The sequence below is a fragment of the Dromiciops gliroides genome, chromosome 2, assembly GCF_019393635.1.
Source record: "Dromiciops gliroides isolate mDroGli1 chromosome 2, mDroGli1.pri, whole genome shotgun sequence".
Classification (NCBI taxonomy): Eukaryota; Metazoa; Chordata; class Mammalia; order Microbiotheria; family Microbiotheriidae; genus Dromiciops; species Dromiciops gliroides.
This window is the reverse complement of record NC_057862.1, coordinates 246,713,717-246,738,385: the sequence shown is the minus strand read 5'-3', so window position 1 is coordinate 246,738,385 and position 24,669 is coordinate 246,713,717. Positions and strand designations below refer to the sequence as shown.

The window sequence follows — 24,669 nt, the reverse complement described above, 5'->3', positions numbered from 1 at the left end:
TTGTTTTCCCTCACTCTTGCCATGTGACCAGACTGCTTTTTCTATCATAAAATTCTTTGATGACATCCTTTGCACTTATTTTTATTCAGAGATACTCATTGCTTATATATTACAGCCTGCTTACACCCATTAGGCATCTCTTCATTGCCCTTTGGGTGATAATAATCTTTAGTTCTTCATAGCTAATGGTGTTCACCATGTAGCAACACCAGTAAAATGTTGATATTGAAAAGATAGGTTTTTATATTCATGGGAAGCATAGATTAAATAAAAGAAATTTACAATATCCCAAAAGCAATGAAGTCTGCTTTGCTTTCTTTTCAATTCTGAGCCTAGTCTGTTGTCCATTTGTATTAGACAATGTTGTCTGGAACAAGTTTGTGCCAGATAGCTGTACTGTTAGACAAACTTTACAGAATAAGTGTTTAAATTCATATTGAAATATGTACAACAGGGGGCAGCTAGGTGGCGCAGTGGATAGAGCACTGGCCCTGGATTCAGGAGGACCTGAGTTCAAATTCGGCCTCAGACACTTAACACTTACTAGCTGTGTTACCTTGGGCAAGTCACTTAAGCCCAATTGCCTCACTTAAAAAAAAAAAAAGAAATTTGTACAACAGACATTCTTTATCTGCTTGGTCTTTCCTGTTTGGATGGAAAGGCCAAATTTCTTTGAGTGATTACAGACCTCTTCCAGGAGGTTCTGTAATTTTCTATAGCTTGATGCCATCAACATTGTCATCTACAAATAGGAGTATCTGGAAGACCTCAGCACTTACAGGGGATCCCTCTCTGACCTGGATTCCACATTGTCCTCAGACTTAGTGGTGAATACCTTTGGTGAGCATACATAGACCTGTTATATCTCTCACCTGATGTTTCTTATTAGAGGGTAATTGAACAGGATTACTTTGTTGTTTCATCTAAAAAGGAATCTTAAATCACTTTGCTGTATAGATAGGAGACATTTTAAAAGGAGAAGAAAGAAGGAATGTGTAGCTAAATGGAATCCTGCATCACAGGTATTCTTTGGAGAAGCAAAGCAAGGAATTGGCAGAGGGGGTTTCATTGTACACTCAGAGGCAATGAGAGACATTATTTCATGAGATGTTTGGATTAATGATGAGTATTTGCAAAAAGGCCACCATGAAAATAGTTATAGTTTATAAACTATCATCAATTGCTAAGTATGGAGTAGTAGGGAAGTTCTTAGAAGAACTTTATAAACTCTCCAAATGAAATCAACATGTAGTCTTAGTGATACTTAGTGACTTCATTAAAAAAATGGGAAATGTTGAGGATGAGAAGAAATATATACAAAAGCATGGTTCAGGGATAAGGAAGGGGAGAGGCCACAAGATCTCTAAATATTACAGAAGCCTCACACCTCTATTTCTGGAACACTTTATTTTAAAAAAGAATTGGTAGATGCCAGACATAGAAAACATCAAATAGTATTATAAAGAACGAATGAAATTATGTTTTAATGTATAGGTAAAGACTAATTATTGATGTGAGAATTATTCTATAATTAGTTGTTTGTGTATAGTCAGGCCATCAAATTTTGAGAGCTAAGATTAAAATGAATAAAAAATACAAGAAAGAAGAGTAATGAATAGTAGTCGTAGATGATTTCATTAAAGATGATAGTAACAACAAGATAATATACCAGAATTTGGGAGATGTAGCCAAAGCAGCCCTTAACGGAAAATTTTATGTCTCTAAACATTTTTATTAACAAAAAAAAAATCAATGAATTGAGAATGAAGCTAAAATATTAGAAAAACCAACATTTAGAAACCCCAGTTAAACACCAAGATAAAAAACTTGGGAATCAAATAGATTAATAAAATTGAAAACAATTGAATTGATAAACAAAACCAGGGGATGTTATTTTTGGTGAAAAAAAAATCTCCCAACAACTCAATAAATTAGACAAATCATTAGCTACTTTGATTATAAGGAAGAAAGAGTAAATCCAAATTATTAACACCAAAACATTACTAGAAACTATTTTGCCCAACTTTATGCCAATAAAACTGATAACTTATGGGGGCAGGTAGGTGGTGCAGTGGATAAAGCACCGGTCCTGGATTCAGGAGGACCTGAGTTCTTATCTGTCCTCAAACACTTAACACTAGCTGTGACCCTTGGCAAGTCACTCAATCCTCATTGCCCCGCAAAAAACAAACAAACAAACAAACAAACAAACATCAACCTGATAAATAAAATAAAATAAATATTTGAAAAAATATAATATGTTTAGATTAATAGAGCAAAAGAGAATATAACTCTGAGGAAGAAATTGAACAAGTCATAAGTGAACTTCCAAAGAAAATAAATTCCAGGACTGTATAGATTTGTAAGTGAATTCTATCAAACATTCAAAGAATAATTTATTTTTATACTACGTAAACTGTTTATAAAAATAGTAAAAGAAGATATACCACTAAATTCCTTCTGTGACACAAATATGGTCTTAGTATGTAATTGAGAGAGTTGAAATTGAAAAGAAAATTATAAACCAATATCCCAAATGAACATTAGTGCAAATAACTTATTAGCAGAGAGGCTAAAACAACATATTATGAAGATTATATACTATGACCTGGTTAGATTTATACAAGGAATTCAGTGTTAGTTTAATATTAGGAAAATGATAAACTTAATCATATTAACAATATCAACAAAATAATATAATTATATGAGTAGATGCAGAAAATAAAGATTTTGAAAAAAATGCATTACACATTTCTACTGCAACATTATAAAAACACAGGAATAAATGCATCTTTCCTTAAATTAGATATTAAAACCTAGAGATATCATTTTACATAACAAAGATAAATTATAATTCTCTTTGATAAAATAAGAGGTTAAACAGGAGCATGTCCATTGTTACCACTTCTATTTGACATAGTACTAGAAATATGGGCTATATCAACTAGAAAATAAAAAAAATGAGGAAATAAACATTTTTAGAAGAAACAAAATTGTTACTTTTTGTAGATGATATGATTTTGTACTTAAAGTACCTTACAAGAGTCAACTAAAAATTAATTGAAGCAATAACTTTAGTAAACATGCAGGATATAAAATAAATCCATGCAAATCGTTAACATTTCTATATAATACCAATAAAGCCCAGCAGGAAGAGTTTAGAAAAAGTAATTCCAATTAAAATGACTACAGAATATATGAAATTTTGGGACTCTATCTACCAAGATACACACAACAACCATATAAATGAAACTATAAACCATTGTTTACAGAAATACAGACCTAAATAATAGGAAAAATATTGATGGGTCTTGAGTAGGAAGAATCAATATAATAAAATGACAAAACTACCCAAATTAATTCACTTATTCAATGTAATACCAAAGGACTAATTCATGGAACTAGAAAAAATAATAATGAAACTCACATAGAGGCAAAAAGATCAAGACTCTCAAAGGAAATAATAAAATGAAATGGGAATGAAAGAGGCCTAGCAGGGCCAGATCTCAAACTATACAACAAAGTGGAATCATCAAAACAATCTGGTACTGGATAAGAAATAGAGTAGTTGATCAATAGAATAGATTAGTTATATAAAATATAGAATAAATTACCACAGCAACCTAGTTTTTGAGAAACCCAAAGATCCTAGCTATTGGGGCAAGAACTCATCATTTGACAAAAACTGCTAGGAAAACTGAAAAGCAATCTGGCAGAAGCTAGATGTAGCCCAACATTTCACATGATATACCAAGATAAACGCAAAATGGGTACATATTTTAGACGTAAAGAGCAATAACATGGTTTATCACTGGACCTATACTTCAAAGAGATCAGAGAAATAGGAAGAGGTTATACATGTTAAAAAAAACATTTATAGCAGCTCTTTTTGTGATGACAAAAAACTGGAAATTAAAATGATACTCATCAATTGAGGGATGGCTGAAAAAGTTGGGGTATATGAGTACTATTGTACTGTAAGGAATGACAAAATAGATGATTTCAAAGTGCCATGGGAAAACATATTAATGTAGAGTGAAGTTGTTGAATCATTTCAGTAGTGTCTGACTCTTTGTGACTCCATTTGGGGTTTTCTCAACAAAGATTCTGGAGTAGTTTGTCATTTCCTTCTCCAACTCATTTTACAGATGAGGAAACTGAGGTAAAGAGTGTCAAGTTACTTGACCAGTGTCAAAAAGCTAGTAATTGTCTGAGGCTGGATTAGAACTCAGGAAGATGAGTTTTCCTAACTCTAGACTTGGCATTCTATCTACCTAGTTGCTCTATAGAGTAAAGTAAGCATAGTCAAAATAACAATTTACATTGTAACATCAAGGTTATAAAAATGAACAATGATGAAGATTTTTATAAATTAATAAAGAATAACATGAGCAGAACCAGGAGTGTAATTTATATGATAATAATAACTCTATAAACAATTTTGAAAGTTGTAAGAACAATGATCATCAATGATTCCAGAGGACTGATGATAAATTTTACTATCCACCTCCTCACAGAGGGTTACAGATTTAATGTGTAGAATGAGACATATATATATATATATTTTTTTTTTTTTCCCCAAAGCAACGAACATTTATTTTATTTTTTCCAGTTACACGTAAGGGTAGTTTTAAACATTTTTTTTTTGCTGGGCAATGAGGGTTAAGTGACTTGCCCAGGGTCACACAGCTAGTAAGTGTCGAGTGTCTGAGGCTGGATTTGAACTCAGGTCCTCCTGAATCCAGGGCCAGTGCTTTATCCACTGCACCACCTAGCTGCCCCTTCAACATTCATTTTCATAAGATTTAGAGTTCCAAATTTTTCTCCCTCCCTCCCTTTCCTCCCTCCTCCACCAATCTGATATAGGTTATATATGTACAATCCACAAGTGTTCTTTTTATCTGTTCTTTCTATGGGGGTGCATAGTAAGCTTCCTCATTAGTCCCTTGGGATTGTCTTGGATCATTGTATTGCTGAGAGTAGTTAAGTCATTCACAATTGCTCATTGAACAATACTGCTGTCACTATGCACAATGTCCTCCCAGTTCTGCTCACTTCACTATACATCAGTTCATATGAGTCTTTCCAGATTTTTCTGGGATCATCCTGTTTGTCATTTCCTATAGCACAATACCATTCCACTACAATCATATACCACAGTTTCTTCAGTCATTCATCAATTGATGGACATTCCCTTGATTCCCATTTCTTAGCCACCACAAAGAGTTGCTATAAATATTTTTTGTACAATTTTTCCCTCTTTTCTCTTTTTCATGATTACTAGTGTTAACTGTTTCCCTCAACCTATTCTCTTCCCCATGATATTTACTCTATATCTTCTTTCACCCTATCCCTCTTCAAAAGGGATTTGCTTCTGGTTGCCCCTCCCCCAATCCTCCCTCCCTTCTTTTGCCCCTCTCTCTTTATCCCATTCCCCTCCTATTTTCCTGCAGGGTTATATAGATTACTCCACCCAGTTGAGTGTGTATGCTATTCCCTCCTGGAGCCAATTCTGATGAGATTGAGGTCTTTGAGCCAATTCTGATGAGTGTTAGGTTCATTTACTGCCCAGATTAAATAGATTCTGATGAGTGTAAAAGTTCCTGCTCCTCCCCCATCTTTTCTCCTGCTCCATAAGCCCTTTCCTGTTTCTTTCATGTGGGATTTCACCCCATGCTACCTCTGCCCTTCCCTCTCCCCCAATGCATTCCTCTCACCACTCAATTTTACCCTAAAGATGTCATCATGGGACAGGTAGGTGACACAGTGGACAAAGCATTCACCCCAGACCCAGGGGGACCCCAGCCAAAACCTGGCCTCAGGCACAAGACGGTCACCCACTGCATGACCCCAGGTATGTCCCCTAACTCCAATTTTTTATGGTTCTCTAGGGTCTTGTATTTGAAAGTCAAATTTTCCATTAAGTTCAGGTCTTTTCATCACAAATACCTTAAAGTCCTCTTTTTCATTGAATTCCTATTTTTCCTCTGAAAGATTATTATCAGTTTTGCTGGATATGTGATTCTTGGTTGTAATCCCAATTCCTTTGCCCTCTGGAATATCATATTCCATGCTCTCCAGTCCTTTAATGTAGAAGCTGCTAGATCTTGTGCTATCCTGACTGGAGCTCCACAGTACTTGAATTCTTTCTTTTTGGCAGCTTGTGATATTTTCTCCTTGACCTGGGAGCTCTGGAATTTGGCTATAATGTTCCTGGGAATTTTCCTCTTGGGATTTCTTTCAGGAGGTGATCAGTGGATTCTTTCAATTTCTATTTTTTACTTTCTGCTTCTAGAATATCAGGGCAATTTTCCCTGACAATTTCTTGGAAGATAATGTCTAAGCTCTTTCCTTGATCATGGTTTTCAGGTAGACCAATAATTTTCAAATTATCTCTCCTGGACCTATTTTCCAGGTCAGCAGTTTTCCCAAGAAGATATTTCACAGTGCCCTCTATTTTTTTATTCATTTGGATTTGCTTTATTGTGTCTTGGTTTCTCATAAAGTCACTGGCTTCCATTTGTTAAATCCTCATTCTTAGGCAATTATTTTCATCAGAGAGCTTTTCCATTTGGTTTTTCAAACTGTTGACTTTTTTCTCATGTCTTTCCTGCATTATCCTCATTTCTCTTTCCATTTTCCATCTACCTCTCTAACTTTATCTTCAAAGTCCTTTTTGAGTACCTCTATGAGACCATTGCATATTTTTCTTGGAAGCTTTAGATATAGGGGCCCTGACATTGACATCTTCCTCTGAGGGTGCACCCCAGTCTTCCTTGTCACTAAAGAAACTTTCTATTGTTCTCACCTTTCTCTGTCTCTTCATCTTGCCTTTCTTTTACTTGACTTTTATCTCCTTTAAGTGGGGCACTGTTTCCAGGCTGCACTATCCCAAGTTTCAGGAGGTCCCAGCTGGTATGATTTAAGGAGGAGTAAGTTCTTCACTCTCCTGGCCTGTTCCCTCGTCCATAGATAACCCCAGGCCAACTGCTAATCAACCAGCTTTGTGTGCTGTGGTTGTCAGCTCAGACAAGCCTGTGCCCCTCCCCCACCTGGGCCAGTGCTACTCAAGCCTACCTCCTGGTTCCCAGCAGGGGTGAAAAACCCAAGTTCTGCCTCAGCATCAGAAGAGACCCCTATAATTTCCCCCCCCCCCCCACCATGGGCTCAGCCCTCTCACCAGACTGTGAGCTTAGTTCCAGACAACACTGGCACTACAGCTGATTCAGAGGCTCTGGGGGTCTCTTTCTCTGGTGAGGTCTTCCTGGACCTGGATCTGTGTCAGAGTGACTGTGGGGTTGGGCTCCACTTCTGTCTCAGCACAGCAGCTCCCTGTTTCTGATCTTCCAAGCTGTTCTTGGTTGGAAAAAATGGAAATATATATTTTTTATACAGTCATTGAGGGAATTTATTTTGTGTGACTATTAATTTTTTAATAAGGAGTTTGTTTTTCGTTCTTCCTTTCCCCCTCAATGAGATGGGGGATATGGAGAGAAAATAATAGATTTTTGTTCATTAAAAAACAAGTAAAAAAAGAGGTTTGGGGTGTGTGCTAAAGATGTGGAATCTTTCCTGCACTTTCAGATAAAGTCACTATATTGTTAGTTTTTCTTATATCCTTTACTTTGTTATAAGAGACCTCTTAAGGAGTGGGGGTAATTTGGAACTGTTTGCTATGTAAAAATAAAACACATCAATAAAACTTTAAAAAATCATAAAGGAATAGAATCAAAATCACATCAAGAACATCACTCCAAAGTTCTGAGTTGATCCAGGTATGTGTGTTTTCATAATCAGGTACCTCACTGCTAAGTGTCCCTATGAATATAGGGATGCACACAAGGGCACGTAGGCTTATCCATTGGTGGGAGAGTATGACCCGTATTCATGGGCAAATTGTTATATTTGGATTATTTATTTCACCTTCTAATGAATAAATGTTTTGATTATTCTTGCTTTGTCATTATATGGTAAATGTTTCATTTTTTAAAAAGAATATATCATAGACATGTTACTTTTAACCTTACTAGGTATTTCTCCCTATTTCTTTAAGTAAATGAATAACATCTAGTTTTTACTAAAAAATGATTTTTAGGCTTGGGAAAGGAGATATGTGTTTCTTCAGGAATTTTATCAGCTCCTGAAAGCTAATGAGGGGTACAAATTAAAATATATTACTTTCCAAAATTAAAGCAAGGACTACTGTAGTACTGCTTTCATTTTCCATAATTTTATGTAGTTGTAAAATGAAGTAACATCCACGATTACAAGTAATTTTAAAGAAACAATAATAGTTGTTTTGTTTTGTTCAGTCAATCTCTTTTGTATTCCAAGAATGGATAAACACTGGGTCCCTGCAATAATGATCTTCCTTTTCTTTGTCATCGTCTGTGTCGTCTTTGTCATCTTCTTCATCATCTTCTTCTTCTTTTAAACAATGATCTTCTTTACCTTACTCCACATGTATTTTGTAGTATGGATCTAAGGGTAGAATTACTTCCACTAAGGTAATTAGTCTTGCATTGCTCATTTCACTCTCGAGCTATGGTGAGGAAAATGAGAAATAACTTGACCATTAGTACCAGCTGAAAAAGCAACTGGCTTTTCTAGAGCTGCTTCCTCTCCCCAATAATGATGCCTCTACCTTCTTATGTATACAATAATAGAAACCATGTAGAGAACTAATGATAAAGTTCTTTTGTGCCAATTTTCTGCATATTTAATAAATAAGGAAATAAAGAGGCGTTCTTGTCATGTTAATGTTATTTACTTTTTCCTGCTTTGTGCTCTTGAGTTAACACCATGAAAACTTAAGTGTGGTGATGTCTATTCAAATTTTATTCTCTTTTTTTTCCAGTGAGGAGTTGGATGGAAAAACTAAAAGACAAGGTAGGAAACATTTTATTCTTTTGGATTTATCATAGTCTGTGGAATTTTCTAATAAAACACCTCTAGAATGGTGTAGATTTAATTCATTATCTCAGTTGTAACCATCTAGTGTTCACAGGTCAAGGGTTATGAGAGAAACCATTTTGTTTCAGTTTTTCCTTATCAAACACTTGGGACTTCAACACTCAGTTCATGTACCACCATTTCATGAAGCCTTTCTTAACCTCTCCAATCAAGAGCCCTCCCTTCCAAAATTACCTTTTATTTATATATTCATTTTGTTTATACTCATAGGTCTACATCTTATTTCTGTTCATAGAATGTTAGTAACTTGAGAACAGGGAATGATTCATTTTAGTTTTTGTTTTTCCAGTCCTTAGCAAAGTGCCAAGCATATAGTGAATATTTAACAAATGCTTGTTGATTGATTAATTAACTTTGCTGTTTGTAGTACCCTTCATCTACAGAAAGGCAAAGTCCTGTATTCTTAAGTGAATGAATATCTACAATATACAGATATGATATCTCTCCTAGGGAATTCTTAAAATAGTTTTATTCTTTCTTGTACCTGGAATATTGATTCCAAATATAGGATAGGACAGCAAAAGAAGGTCTGCATGGAGAACTTGGGCTTTGGAAAGATGTAAGAATACAGACCCTGGTCCTAAAAGAGGTGACTTAATGGATTCCACTCAAAAGTGGAGATTTGCGAGGAAGAATAATAGCCTTTGAAATCCTGAGAGACATCACATAAATATATTCATTGATACTGAGATACTCCACTGAGATAATGGATGTAAGGCACTTTGCAAACATTAAGGCACTATATAAATGCCAGTTACTATTATTACTATTAGCTGACAGCCACTAGGTCTCTTCATTCCCAATGTCTTCTACTGTACTGAATTCAAACAATGTTTATGGAGCAATATATGGGTGTACTGGTGTGACAATTGGGCTCTCTAAAAAAAGTGTGCACACACTTTAAAATTTAATGTTCATTATTTATACTTTTGTAAATCTAGATAATTAACAAAACAATAAATCAAACCCTGATTTTTTTGTAATCGCCCAAGTGAAAATTTAACAATGGTCTTCCTGAGCTGTAAGCCCCTGGATACAGTTGATTCTCACATTGGAACAAAAAACCCTCCTTGACATAGTTGAGCTACAAAAACTTTTTTCCTTCCTTGAATTTTATCTAACATCCATGTTAATATGGTCAGAGATAAATCACTTTCCTTCCAGGTTCAAGTTTTTTATTCTTCTTGATTTTTTCCCTCTCTCTTCAAGTTTGTCCTTTTTAATTATTTCCTAATTTCAAACTATAATTACTTATATCTATTGAGTCTTGAATTCATTGCTGTAGCTTGTGTCAAATTTCATTATTTTGCTGCAGTTCAGATTTAATTGGGATTTTAGCTGTATGGAAAAATATTTTTCTCCCCTATAATATTAAAGGATTTACCTCAGGTTTCCATAGCTCATCAAACAATTCTGATGGTAGTTTTTCATGGTGTAGGGTCAAGTATTTTGATGGTAGAGTGATCTTTTAAAAAATACACATGCACACAGATTCTCCTTTGCCTCCATTCCCTCTCAACCCAGAAATGAGCAACCAATTTTAGTAAATTATCTTTATTCTATTCAGATTTTGTAAATCTGTGATGCTAGAATTAGAAGATATTATTCTCTTAAGTATGAAAAGAAATGCTGGACTATTTTAATTATTTATTTTGAGATCTCAACAAAACATATTGTATTAGTAGATAGAATATGATAAAGGAGAAACTCAAAAGTTTAGAACATGATATGTTAGCAACAGTATTATTTTCTGCTATTTTCATCCCAGAACAAAATATTTAAGCTACATTATATCTTTTTTTTTTTTTTTAGTGAGGCAATTGGGGTTAAGTGACTTGCCCAGGGTCACACAGCTAGTAAGTGTTAAGGCCAGCTTTGAACTCAGGTACTCCTGACTCCAGGGCCGGTGCTCTATCCACTGCGCCATCTAGCTGCCCCAGCTACATCATATCTTAAATGTGAGGCTACATGCTATAGTAAATAGGTTAACATTGGAGTTATGAAGACTTGGGGAAGCTTAGGATCCTGATGGACTTTGGAATTCCCCTGAGAACTTTGAAATTCCAGTACTGATAATTTGGCATTGTCCATAGAGAGTAAATAATTTAAGAATTTTATTAGTGAAAGAGGGAATCATGTAGAAACAAAGATAGAAAAACAACACTAATTTAAGTGAAATAGAAGATACATGTATGGGCATTTTCTGTGGAAAAAGAGAAAGACTATTACCTTTAATCAGTTCAATTTTGTTTTGGCAGGAAATTATGACCTGCCATGTAGCAAGACAAAGAAGATTCAGACATTGGAAAAGGCACATTAGAAAACTTATCAGGTTATATGGCTCATATGGAAGATACTAGATCAGCAAATTGCTTAATAGAAGTATTGATGTCTACATTAAGTGGAACTGTTGCCGAAAGCAGCAGAATTTTCTTTGATTCATGCACTTTGATGGGGACAGGGTGGAGTAATTTTTCTTGATCAGCCACACCTCATTGTGTCTATTAAGCACTTTAGGATAATCATAGCCGGCAGTGTAGCCAACCTTTTCATTAAAGACTTTTCCATCTCCCCATAAAGTGCTTGCTAATGCCAAGAGTTATTCTTAGTTCTTCTGGGCATTAGGAAATCCATCAAAAGATCACATAGACACCATCACTGCAGCTCTGTCTTCAAAGAATACATCTGACTCTGAAGGTTTGAGTGAATCAGATTGCTATTAGGGAGTAATGTATATATATATATATATATATAAGGAAATGGTAAACATAGATTGGCAAAAAGGACTTCAACCTGGCTAGTCACTGGGAAAGTCATGTTGATCTTCATGTCTTTCTCCTTCTTGCCTTGACTATAATTAAGTTCAATGAAGCTACTTGCTCCATTCCAGTCCTTAGTCTCAACACAAATTTTAACACATTTGGCTGGTTCACACTCCTGGATCTCATAACTACCAATGTCCCAGACTGCTCTCCTCTTGAGTCCTTCCATTTGTTTGTCTCAGGGGCATCAGTGTCTCCAGTAGCTTTCCTTGTGCCTGGGTTAGGGATCTCAGATGTGACTGATGGTCAGGTGAAGATGAACTGGAACTGAGGAAGCAAGAACCAAAACTATACAAATTCAGAATAATAAAGACATTTTCTTTTTTCTTTTTTTTTTTTCTAGTGAGGCAATTGGGGTTAAGTGACTTGCCCAGGGTCACACAGCTAGTAAGTGTTAAGTGTCTGAGGTCGGATTCGAACTCAGGTACTCCTGACTCCAGGGCTGGTGCTCTATCCACTGCACCACCTAGCTGCCCCCAAGACATTTTCTGAAGTAATAGGGATTAGGCATAGAAGTGTACTTAGAATCTTTTCTTTTCAAATAAAAATTTTTCCCTTTCCTTTCCAATAGAAATGAGATAGCATACGTAAAGTGCTTTGCAAACCATAAATTGTTATGTGAATGCTAACTATTATTATTCTTTTTTTTTTGGGTCAGGGCAATAGGGGTTAAGTGACTTGCCCAGGGTCACACAGCTAGTAAGTGTCAAGTGTCTGAGGCCAGATTTGAACTCAGGTACTCCTGAATCCAGGGCCGGTGCTTTATCCACTGCGCCTCCTAGCCGCCCCTATTATTATTCTTATAGGTAGCTGTTTCCTTCCTGTACAGATCAAAGCTAAAACCACAGAGTCATATACAGTGTAGCTCTAAAAGAACAGAGCTTTTAAGTACAATTTATAACATTAACAAAATAAATAAAATAAAAGAAAAAAATCACAGGCAATACTAAAATAATAGTTTTTTACTTAGGAAAGATAACAGCTAGGTGGTACAGTTGATAGAACGCTGGACCTGGAGTCAGGACCTGAGTTCAAAGACACTTACTAGTTACATGACCCATTCAACTTCAACTGCCTCAGTTTCTTCATCTATAAAATGAGGATAATGATAGCACCTACCTCCAGAGATTGTTTTAAGGATAAAGCAAAAATAATACTTGTGTTTTACAAACCTTAAAGTGCTCATATAGATGCTAGCTATGTTATGTTTGAAGAAATGTTACTTTATTATATTTGAAAGGTGTCATTCGACATACTTTTTAGAGATTAAAAAAACAAAAAAAGATACGACACATTTTCTTTCTCTTTCTAGTATTTCATTAAAAATGACATAAATTAATGAAATTCTGTGAAGTCTTATTTGATATAAAGTCTTGGGAAAAAAAGTAATTTAACTTTGTAAAGTAGATATTATATTGGAGCAACATATTCTGGAATATCCATTTCCTTGATCAGCATTTTATTGTTTTAAGACTCTTAGAAATCTATCCAGGAGGGAAAAAGTTGTGCTTTCAGTATGTGAATTTGTAAAACCTTGGATATTAGTTCTAAAGAGTAGATTATTTCACAATGCACATTTATTTCCATGTCAGAGTCTCATTAATATATTATATTCATATTTTTTTCATATACTACTTTCTCCTCATTTACAAAAAAACAAATCAAACCAAACTAAACTAAAACAAAACAAAAAAACCCTCAACCACAGATGGAAAAACTTATAAAGTTCAGAGCTTATACAAACTTTTTATGCCCTTTTGGAAAATCATTGGATTTTTTTTTTCCTTAGGTGAAAATATTTAGTAAGTGGAGAATGCTTTCATTCTCTAATGAAAGGTGAAATTCTTGTCCTCAGTCCTAACTCAAGAAAACATAATAAATATATGCCTAAGAGAAATACATTGCAGATTTAGAATATATTACCCTTTCCTAACATTTTAGTTTGCAAAGATGGGAAGGGATTATGGCTGAGATATTTTGACATTTCTTTGTTAACTTATTTTTCTTTCGCATTCTGTTTTCAGTACTTCCCTAGTGATTAATTAGAAATTTTAGGAAGAGCCAGTAAAAGGTCAAGTGATAAAATGTTCTTTCTTTACATTGGCTAATGATGGTGTTCCCCAAATTAGCTCTCATTTCCAAATGCTCCCTTTTTTCATTGTGTTTGCTTGTCTGTGTGTACACACATGAAGAAGTTTGGTTGGGAGGGGAAAAAAATCTGTAGTGTGTGCAGGAATGACTCTCCTGCTATGGTATTGTGATTTCAGGCACAAGTACACTTGAGAAAGTAAGGAAAGGTGCCTAATGTGTTTTCAAGGACCCACCTGTTACTGCTCCCAGGTCTTGTGCTTTAAGATCTTTAACAACATGCTGTACAGTGCATTGCACAAAATGTTCTCCTGCTACACATACAACACCAAGGAATACAGGGACACCCAGTGGTAGTGATCCAGTTGTTTGGGGCAAACTGCTTCAGTTTACCCAAATAACTTGAGGAGACCATCAAGTCAAACAGACACAGATTTATTACATTCCTGCAAGAATGGGCAAACTCAATATCTGAGTCGCAATAACTAATACATGCCTTGAGTTTTTATGGTAATGTTGGTGGGAGGGAAGTCCCCATGCACACTAGGGCGAGCTCACAATCTAACATCCAATCCTGTCTCACCCAGGGTGCGTGCTTAGCTTGTGATCAATGTATGGGGACATGCATACGTGTTCCAGGAACAAGGGGGGAAAGGGGAGGGGGAACAAGGTCAAACCGAAGGAAGAGGGAAGGGGGTGGGGGCGGAACAGTCAGATGTTTCAGATCTCACAGTCCCCACTGATTCCCCCTTCCCCTCTCCCAGCCCCTATCTCAAAGATATTCAACTTGAATAAAGGAAGAGTCACTCAGGTGTTTCAGCATTGTTTTGTAGTCGTGTTAATTTTAGAAGGATGACAGGCTTAAAATTTATTTTCGGATGTGTTGGGAAAATCAAAGAAATAGAATACAGAATAAAAGAATAATCCATTGTTGGGACCCTAGGGTCAAGGGGATTCTGCTCTGAGAAAAAAAGAAACATGTCACTTAACATCTGGTCTCAATTGCTGCATCCTATGCTGAGCCTTTTCTTTCTTCTTGAGTCCTGAGTATTGAATTGGTGGGCGAATCCCCCGACCCACTCAGCAGGGACTGGGGTTCTGACACATGATGGATTCCAGATAAAACTAAGATGTAGCTGACAAGTGGGGAGACTGAGCAGAAGTAAAAATACTGTTAATTGGCAATAAAACTTAAAGGAGACAGTGAAAATTTGACAAACAATAAACTTTTAAACTAACTATACTGGGGCGGGGCTGGGTATCTTCCAGACCCCATCCTCAGAGTTTAATCTGACTCAAATCTACAATCATCTCATACACAGTTAAACAATACCATAGAACACTTTAACCTGTCTCTCTTACTCTTCATGCTTGCTCTGCAGCACAAGGGCTGGTGTGGAAATACAAGACTGGAATCGGGACAGACAGCATTAGAGGAGTAGAGAAGATCATGCCTTTGTCATAGTCAGTCAGTCAGTCATTAAGCTTTTTTTTTTTTTGGTGAGGCAATTGGGGTTAAGTGACTTGCCCAGGGTCACACAGCTAGTAAATGTTAAGTGTCTGAGGTCGGATTTGAACTCAGGTCCTCCTGAATCCAGGGCCAGTGCTCTATCCACTGCGCCACCTAGCTGCTCTATCAATAAGCATTTATTAAGCACCTATGACATGCTGGGCACTGTGCTAAGCACTTTCAGAGTTATTAGTAATGACTGCTGCCTCTCTGCCCCACTTAATTGCTTTGCTTTCCTTATTATGATAACAGTTCCCAGATAGGCTATTTAGGAGTACCTTGAGTCTAATTCTTAGGATTAGGCATATTAGACTACTTGCCTAATTATTGAGAAATCTTGAAGTTGTGTTGCCAAGTTGATATTTTAATGTCATGTGTCATAGTGGCGTGTCCATGGACCTAATATTTCCAGGTTACTCAGGAAGGGGAAAAAGGGCTAATATTCAATCATTCAGTCAATTTACTAGCATTTATTAACTGCCTATTATATGCCAGGCACTATTAGGCACCAAACATACTGTTAAGGGCTAAAATTCTAGCTAGTCTGTCTAAAATATCTAATGAGTGGTCGCCAATAAATTATAAGCTTTAGCAAGAGTTAGACTTTTAAGCATTTATTAAGGAGAATAAGAATTTGGTAAAGAGAGAGAAAAAGGCCTAGATTTCTATCTATTAAAGGGAGAGCACATTTCTAGCTCCCTTCTCCACCAGAGTCCAGAGGAAAAGAGCGCGAGACTGAGCGCCAGTCTCTTCCTCCTCCCACTAGCCCGCGTCACTTCCTGACTCCTGGTCTTGCCCTCAAAGACCGTCCCTTCATGGGCAGAACTCCTCTACAGTAAGTATCCAGCAGGTGGCGTTATTCCAATCGTTACAGTCCCCCCTGTTGTTCCTCAAGAAACAAAATGTTTCCTTGACGGAACAGTAAAAACAATATGATAACTATTGCTAACTAATAATATGTGAACAACAATATAGAAAAGGAAGAGAGGAAAGTTTTGTCCAGAGGGGCGATTTTTTTTTGTCCTCATGAACCGACGCTTTGACATTAGTCTTGCAAAGGGAGGGCCTCTGCAGAGAATACATGTTACAGATGGTGTATATTATAACAGAAAGAGAAAAAAAACCAACAAAAAGAACAAATCAAAACTGTTAATTTAAAGTCTCTGAAAGTCTTTTCTCAGATGTCCTCTAGGTGTAGTCGTGGAATGGAAGTCTTTTCAGGGGTTGATGTATGGATGCTGGTAATCAGCCAGGAAAATTTCCTACAAAATTGAGCTTAACACAACTTTAAAATAGCTTTATCAATAATCAAATCAAACAATGAAAGTTCTCAAAAACATGTCTAAGGGAATTCAGAATCTTAGTTGTTACACATGAAACATATAATAAAACAAAATTGAAACATTCTTTAAAATTATAATATTACTGAGAAGACAATTGCTGTGATATTAATTTTTAAAAATAATTTTTATCTTTGTTTCATCACTTTTTGCATCATCTGCCTAATTATCCTCATGCCATTATGAGAAATTAGAAAATCTAATATAATTGGTAACAGGTGTCAAGGCCAAATTCAACACTGTATTTATCATGACACCTGAGATAATTATGGGGGTTACCATAAAAGAACAGAGAAATGATGGGATATGAGCATTCCCACACTTGAGCAATATGTACTGCCCATGCAGTATGCCAGGCTTAAAATAGGTGGATGGAATATATGTCCATGCCACCGAACATATTGGAGGAAACTGAGTCAGACTTAATCAGATGCATGGGATTGAGATGTCCATGGCATCAGGCATATAGGAGGGAGCATAGAAGCCAGGTGTAGAAGTGAGATGGGTGGGATGAATACTTCCAGCCATCTGTACAATATTGTGGGGAAAAAGAGAATAAAATATTAAACCAAGAGAATCCAACCTCAACATTTGTCAAAAGCCGTTCCCTCGGCCATACCTTGACTTCATGCATGTCTCCCCTCATGTGACAGTTCAGTGTCTGCTCTTGCATGTATTCCTCTTGTGATTGGATGGCATCTTGGCCAACTGGCATCTGATAACTCAGAATAAAGGCAATTAATGTCTTAAATGATAAGTTCCCATAATCCAAGTCTCATATGGATTTAAAATTGAGGATAATAAATGATTGCAAAAAATGTGAATACATCTTGACTCAAAATATAATATATAATTATGCAACAATTTCAAATAATACCCTTTTTTTTACTTAGTATACAATTACTTTTGTGAAAAATCAGAACATATTTAAATACAAGTTAAAGCACAACAGAATCTCAAAGAACTTTTTTTTTTTTGAAAATAGAAAACTTTTACAAATGTTCCCCTCTTTTTTTTTTTTTTGGGAATATGCTTATCAAAAATAATACTTCTAGAATCAATTTACACTTGCCATGGCAACCAATTTGCCAGGGAAATGCTTTAAAGAGTTTGATCAAATAATCAGTTGAGAAAAAATAACAAAAACAAACAACTCAGAATATGGGAGCACAATACTCCTAGAATTAACACTGTATTATGAAATCAAAACCATCTTGCAATTTTTTCAAAATTAGATAAATGAATAGAAGAAAATACACATGGAACAATAAAAGACAGTGAAATTCAAACTAAGGAAATCTAAATGAGCATGAACTTAATATTAATGAGTATTATGAAATATAAACTTGATCACATGACTATAAAAAACTTTTACAAATATTCTCCTTGTTTTAGAAACTAAGTATAAGACACAATCTCAAAAGGATTAAAATCTCTATGAAAATAAACCTATACCATTAATTCCAAAATGTATATATAATAGCACAGAAATCCTATGTAACCTCTGAACTGATACTATTACTCTGAGTGAATTCAGAACACTTTTGATTCCGATATCTAAAATCCCCAATACTCATATCAATACCTTGCTGTTTACTTCTACATTTCTGTAAAATATATATACTTCCATGGCAAAAGAATCGGAGTCTTGAACTATGGTGATGATTGTCATTCTCATTCAGCTTAAGTTTTTCTTCTTTAACCCCTCTATATTGTCTGTCGGGCTTTTCACCATACAAATGCTTTATAAGATTACTAATTAAAGACAAAAGCAGGTTAGCAAAATTATGAACAAAACGAGCATATCTGGAATTTAAAGGGTTTTCTAAGATTGTCTCAAAAGCACAGCCAGGCCGGGGAAGGGCTGAGCCTGAAGCTGCAAATGCAGGTAGAAAAAGTTGAGCATGCGCATCAGATCTCTGGACTTCCCAGGCAGGGGAAGCTATGGGCTTGGCCATAGGAGGAGTAGAGGGTGGGGTCTGGAGAGGAGGGGAGGGATCAGAGCAATTTGAATCAGACTTGATTTTGAACTCAGGCCTGGATTCCTCTTCCCCCACTTTGCCTCCAGGTGCTAGGGGATTAAAAGCTTCTAGAGGGTGGGTCATTGCCTCCAGGCATGCAAAATTAGAGCAACAATTAGTGTTGGAACTGGGAAAAGCAGCAGGAATCTCTTCAGGTTTCTCTGAAAAAGCATGGTTGGGAGAGGGAGAGATATTTCCTTGTGTGAGTAAGTTGCTGGCTCTTTTAACAAAAAGAAAAAGAAAAATAGAAAATCCACAAAAACAAAGCATTAACATGATCTTATCTCCCATTTGTCTGGTTAAACAGACTAAAATCAAAAATAGGATAATTAGGGAGTTTAAAAGGTCCATTCGAAAAAATTTAAAGGAAAACACAGCCAGTACACCAGTACTTAGCAGTTAAAGGGAGAGGGAGGGGAAATTTCTTACCCAACTAGAAGATCAGAAGAAGACTGAAGGTTAGCTTTCCTCTTCGTGGTCAGCCATCTGTTAAGGGCTAAAATTCTAGCTAGTCTGTCTAAAATATCTAATGAGTGGTCGCCAATAAATTATAAGCTTTAGCAAGAGTTAGACTTTTAAGCATTTATTAAGGAGAATAAGAATTTGGTAAAGAGAGAGAAAAAGGCCTAGATTTCTATCTATTAAAGGGAGAGCACATTTCTAGCTCCCTTCTCCACCAGAATACAAAGACATACAAACATACACACACAATGGGAAAAGCCTAATACAGAGGAACAAGGACTTAGAGCATCTGATTTCAAATTTATAATGTTATTTACTATTTTCATAATTTTGGGCAAATGACTTAAATCTTCCGAACCAAAGTTTCCTCATCTCTAAAGTGAGGAAGTCGAACTTGATGTCCCTTGAAGGTCCGTTCCAGCTCCAAGTCTATGATTATGACCCTTTTCCCTTCAAGGATCTTATAAGGAAGAGGTTGTTGCGCTGATTCATATCTCCCTTCTTCACAATGCTGTCCACTTACTTCTTCTAATTCAACTTCTGCACAGCTACTTTGTTTTACCCATAAGCCTATGGATTAGGTTAACTAATTTCAGTGGTACATTCTTTCCCATCTCTACGTTTCTTTCCTTCCTTCAATTCATTTTTCTCCCTTTACAGGAAATTATCTTTCCTGTGGCTTTCAGAACCTTCCTCTCTTTTACTCATTTTCAAGTCCCTTCCCTTCCTTTCCCCTTCTCTTTTTTTCTTTCCTTTGTGTTATATAAGTTGATTTTGCTGGCTGGGAGTTAAAGAACATAAAGGCCCTCATTTAACCTGAAAGAGATTGAATATACTGGAGAGTACTCCAAACATATCAGATTTTGACTCCAGCAGAGATTCTAAATTTCTATCCTTTTAATAGTGGTAACATTTTTGGAAACCCTCTTCATCCATCTTTAATACAAATGATATTTCCATCACCCAAAACGAATGTTGACAAATGTGCTTATCCAAGTGGTTGAAGGTGTCACTCAATCTGAATGATTTATTTCAGTACATTCTTCTACTTTTTTTGAAGGATCCCAAAATAGCGAAGCCTCGCCGTCACGACTCATGCGCCTTGCTCCCTGACTTCCTATCATGTGCACCATATTCCATCACATGGCAAATAGGAGAATTCAAAAATTATAAAAATATGCCATAGCCCAACAGAAGTGAAAAACCTAGAGTGGTAGTCTGTTTAGTATTCCAATGCTTGTCTCCTTTTTATTCAGGCAGGATACATGTCGGGAATGTTGGTGCCTGTGGGGGTTGGGATAGCTGGAGCCCTATTCATCCTGGGAGCACTCTACAGCATCAAGATTATGAATCGCCGAAGGCGAAATGGATTCAAAAGGCATAAAAGAAAGGTATGGAAATAATAAAAGAAATGTACTCTGTTTCCACATACTTTTTGGCGGTCCAGTTTACTCCGTAAAGGAGATGATGCCTAATAAAGCACCAGGGCTTTGGATTAGTTACTGCAATTTGTTCTTTGTTTTACTTTGAAATTGTTTCTAGAATTGTTCCTTTTTGGCACAAAGGATTTGATTTTTTTCTTTTTTTCTTTCTCCAGCAGAGAGAATTTAACAGTATGCAAGATCGAGTAATGCTCCTAGCTGACAGTTCTGAAGATGAATTTTGAATTCGAGGATGATTCTATTGTGATATTTAATGACATTATTATTTCATTTTTACTTCTGGGCAAAAAAAGATATCCTGCTGCATTACTACTATCAGGCCCTCTAGCCCTCTGTCCACTGGATAGTGATTTTTCTTTACACTGGGCCAAAAAGGGCATGCTGTGTCCTAAATGTAATATGTGATGATGTTTGTTTTTATGCAGTTGTGAATTTCCACTTCCATACACTGTGTCTCATAAATATGCAGTGGGCCTATTATACAGTAGGAATGGATAGGATAAAATTTCATTTTTTATCAACGTCTTTTTCTTGTTTTAGATGAACTGCACAAATCTTAACTGTTATTGTAACCAGGCTGAATTTTGGAATAGAAATCTTAATAAGCAATCACTTGTGATGATCTCTATCCATCTTCTTACCTTGGAGTAATCAAATGCCATTAAATGGAGCTGTAATTTGGAATGAATCAAATCTTTTTCATTGAGGAGATTTGTCAGTACAGCATGATTACATATGGAATTATGGGTATGTTGCATTATGTGCCTCAGGCTTCCTGTTCTGGTCTTTCATCCTTCTTTCATTCCTTTTCCTTGGCAAGTAGAATCATGGAGGAACAATAATAGAGCAAACTGATTCACTGTCTAAATGTACTGAATGCATTCTTTAGCAGCACAATATATTTTAACAAACATATTGACAGATTCTTAGATGTTCTTCATGAAAAGCCACAAACTTATTTGAGGACATTATTTGGTTTTGTCAGACAGACAAGAGAAAAAAGGAGGGTATGATCTTTGCCCCAGAGTTTTGAGCTACTATTTGATTATGTATATGGGTGAAAGTTGAATTGCTGAGAGTTTTGCCTTTTCATTTATGTGCCTCTTTATTGTCAAAGAAAAAAATTATTATGTTGGTGTCAGGTTGGGCTTCATTAAAAAAAGACAATCAGAGTTGGTTCTGTGGCCTAATCCATAACATGTCTCTCTTGGAACATCATCTGCATTTCCTGAACTACCTTGGAGCATCATTCCCTGGTCTTGTCTTTTATAGTTATAAATCTGGGACTTATGATTGGTGAAAGCTGAGTTGCATGGAAGAAGAGTAATAATAATATACCTTGAGCTTTATGCTTTTCAAAGTGCTTTCACACCTATTATCTTACTTAGTCTTCAGAACCATTCTGGGCAAATAGTATTATCATCACCATTTCACAGAAGAGAAACTTGAGGCAGAGAAAAATTAAATGATTCACTCAAGGTCATAGAGTGAATCTGTGGCAATGCTAACATAAGAACTTGGATGTGCTGACTTTCTAGGCCCATATTCTTCTGACTGCCCCACTGAGAAGGTTGTGGAATTTCTGAGCCATCCTTTAAAAAACAGAATTCTATCGTATCAACTTCTATGAACCTACTTTATATTTCTTTAAAATGAGAATTTCCCCCTCTACTCTTTTCCTCCGTTTCTTTACCTGTCACACAAATTATTTTTTCCCCTTCCATCTTCTATCCATCATGTCAAGCCTATATATCATCTCTGGGAAACCAGGATGTCATTTTCTTTGTAAGTTCATTCTTTAGTTTTAGCTGACTCAGGTGTTAGAGACTCAGGTGAATTACTTGCTAAACACTAATGATGTAAACTATTATTATAGACATTTTCAATTATTTTTGCCCAGAGAAATGAGATGTGTAGCTTTAGATAGAGTTGAATACTAGGCAATGCTATAGATAAGACTATAAGCAAATATAAGGTAGTGATTAGAGAAATGGTAAAATCAAAATTCAGATTTAATAGAGGTCTTGAAAAGACATCATTATCTCTTCAAGAGCCATTATCTGCTATAGGTGATCGTTTTAAATATTTGTGTATGGAGACAACTCTTTGCCTGTTACAGGGAACTAATTCAGGGTTTAAGCAGTTTTCAGGATACATTCCTTGGATCTTAGAGTAATCATATGGTCATAAGTTTCTATAAGGACTAGGGGCAACAGTAGATTTTCTTCACAAATTAGGTATAGATCTCAGTATCATTTGCTCTGATATTAACAATCATTAGTGCCATGGCCTATTAAACTGATGCCTTAACTAGCCCGTGATTAATGAGCTAAACATAAACAGCAGTACCTACAGAGCACTAAGAAGTTAAACCTCTTCTTAGAGGTAACCTTCCTTACCAGTTTCTAGAAGACTTGAATGTGGACGGTCTATAAACTTAAACTTATGCAAAAAAAAAAAATCACACTCTATGTGACTCTTTGAATGCCAGAAGATAAAGAGAAAAAAAAATAGACATTTTTTTTTCAGGTGTCAACCTCAGTGCCATTGGCTATTCAAATAATAGGAGATTTATAATCTTTTTGGTTCTTAGGACATTTGTATGCTGTGGATTCCCTAGTCTACAGTATAGCTAATGTATCCATTTGAATAATTTTCACAATGGTGGAAGGTTTGTCAATAATAACATTGTTCCATGTTGGTTAGTTAAATGGTCAGAAAGAAAGAACAGGTTGTATTTACTTAGTCTATTGATTTTCAGAATGTTAATGCAGATATACCCTGACTAACAGCTAATTTGTGAAAATACACTGCTAATTAAAACATGTTACAAGGGACAATTAATCCCATAAGAACAAATTATAAACCAGATAGGAGATATCCTAAAGCTCTTAGGGCTTAAAAATGCTAGGGCTCAAGAGGTAGTATACATCATCGCCAACTGTTTATTTTGCATCTGGAATGAACACATGAATGAAAATTGCTTAGTTATTATGTGCCAGACACTGTGTTAAGTGTTGGGGATATGAATAAAAAAGTGAGACAGTCCATACTCGCACAGACTGAAAACTGTAATTGGGAGAGACAACACACAGAAGAGAGTCTAGCTGAAGGGAGGATAGAAAGGCCCTGAAGTCCTATGGGTGAAGCTGTGCATGTTATGTCAATGGCCAGGGTTGCATAGGGAACCCTGGATTAGCAGGATGGAGTGGCACAGCAGATGGTAAGGCATCATGGTCCTCCATCTTACTAGAAGCATAGTGGTTGGTGACTCTCAATTCATCCAAAGGGTATGAACATCCTGGTCACCCTGGGCTGCTGATGTATTAGGGGAATAAGAGAGGGAAAGGAAATGTCAATAACATCACAATAAATTTTTGTGACATGAGAGTGAGGTTGGATTATAGCATATAAATGTTATGGAGAAATGACATTAGGATCTCTTTATACTATCACTATATACCTTAAGAGAACAAAACTCAAAATTTCCAATGGCCAAGTTGCCATTTACTGACAACAGGAAATTTTAGTCTGGTATTCAGAAATGAACTAGTGCTGGGCCTACTTTGATGTTATCAAAATCTGAATCACTACTGGCATTGACGCTTTGCGTGGTAGGAACTAGATAGTATTGACTTCATGGATAAAATAGCAACAGCAGTGATGATGGTGGAACTGGTTGATGGAGTCAGGGCAAATTTTTGTACCTGAATCTGGTTGCTTACCTGCAGAAATTTGGGGCTCATAAAGAAAATGCAGAGGTCTAGCACTTGGGAAATGGGTAAAAATTCACTGGGTGTAATAAAGTAGCCTGCAATAAACTTTAGAATTTAAGATTTACCTATTATATCCTATTCATTTAGAAAATGGGTGAAGGAAAAAATGTCCGAGTCCAAAAAAGGAGAAAAGAATGAGAAAAGAATAATGAGAAAAGAATATGTAGCATTCTTTGTGAGAATCAGTACTACCAGTTTTTCTGAGTTCATGGTTACATTGTTTTTCATATTATTT

At 36.0% G+C, this 24,669-nt stretch overlaps 1 protein-coding gene across 6 annotated transcripts in view; it reads left to right on the top strand.

Annotated features, from left to right (window-relative positions):
* ARMH4 (armadillo like helical domain containing 4) overlaps nucleotides 1-23,124 on the top strand; it is a 143,703-nt gene extending 120,579 nt beyond the window's left edge. For all 6 annotated transcript variants that reach the window (XM_043986196.1, XM_043986197.1, XM_043986201.1 and 3 more), the window contains exons 6-8: nucleotides 8,858-8,889; nucleotides 20,473-20,607; nucleotides 20,814-23,124. In XM_043986196.1, the coding sequence (XP_043842131.1) occupies nucleotides 8,858-8,889; nucleotides 20,473-20,607; nucleotides 20,814-20,882 (236 nt within the window). In that variant the 3' untranslated portion in view covers nucleotides 20,883-23,124. The remainder of the gene's footprint in view (nucleotides 1-8,857; nucleotides 8,890-20,472; nucleotides 20,608-20,813) is intronic.
* Nucleotides 23,125-24,669: the final 1,545 nt, after the last annotated feature.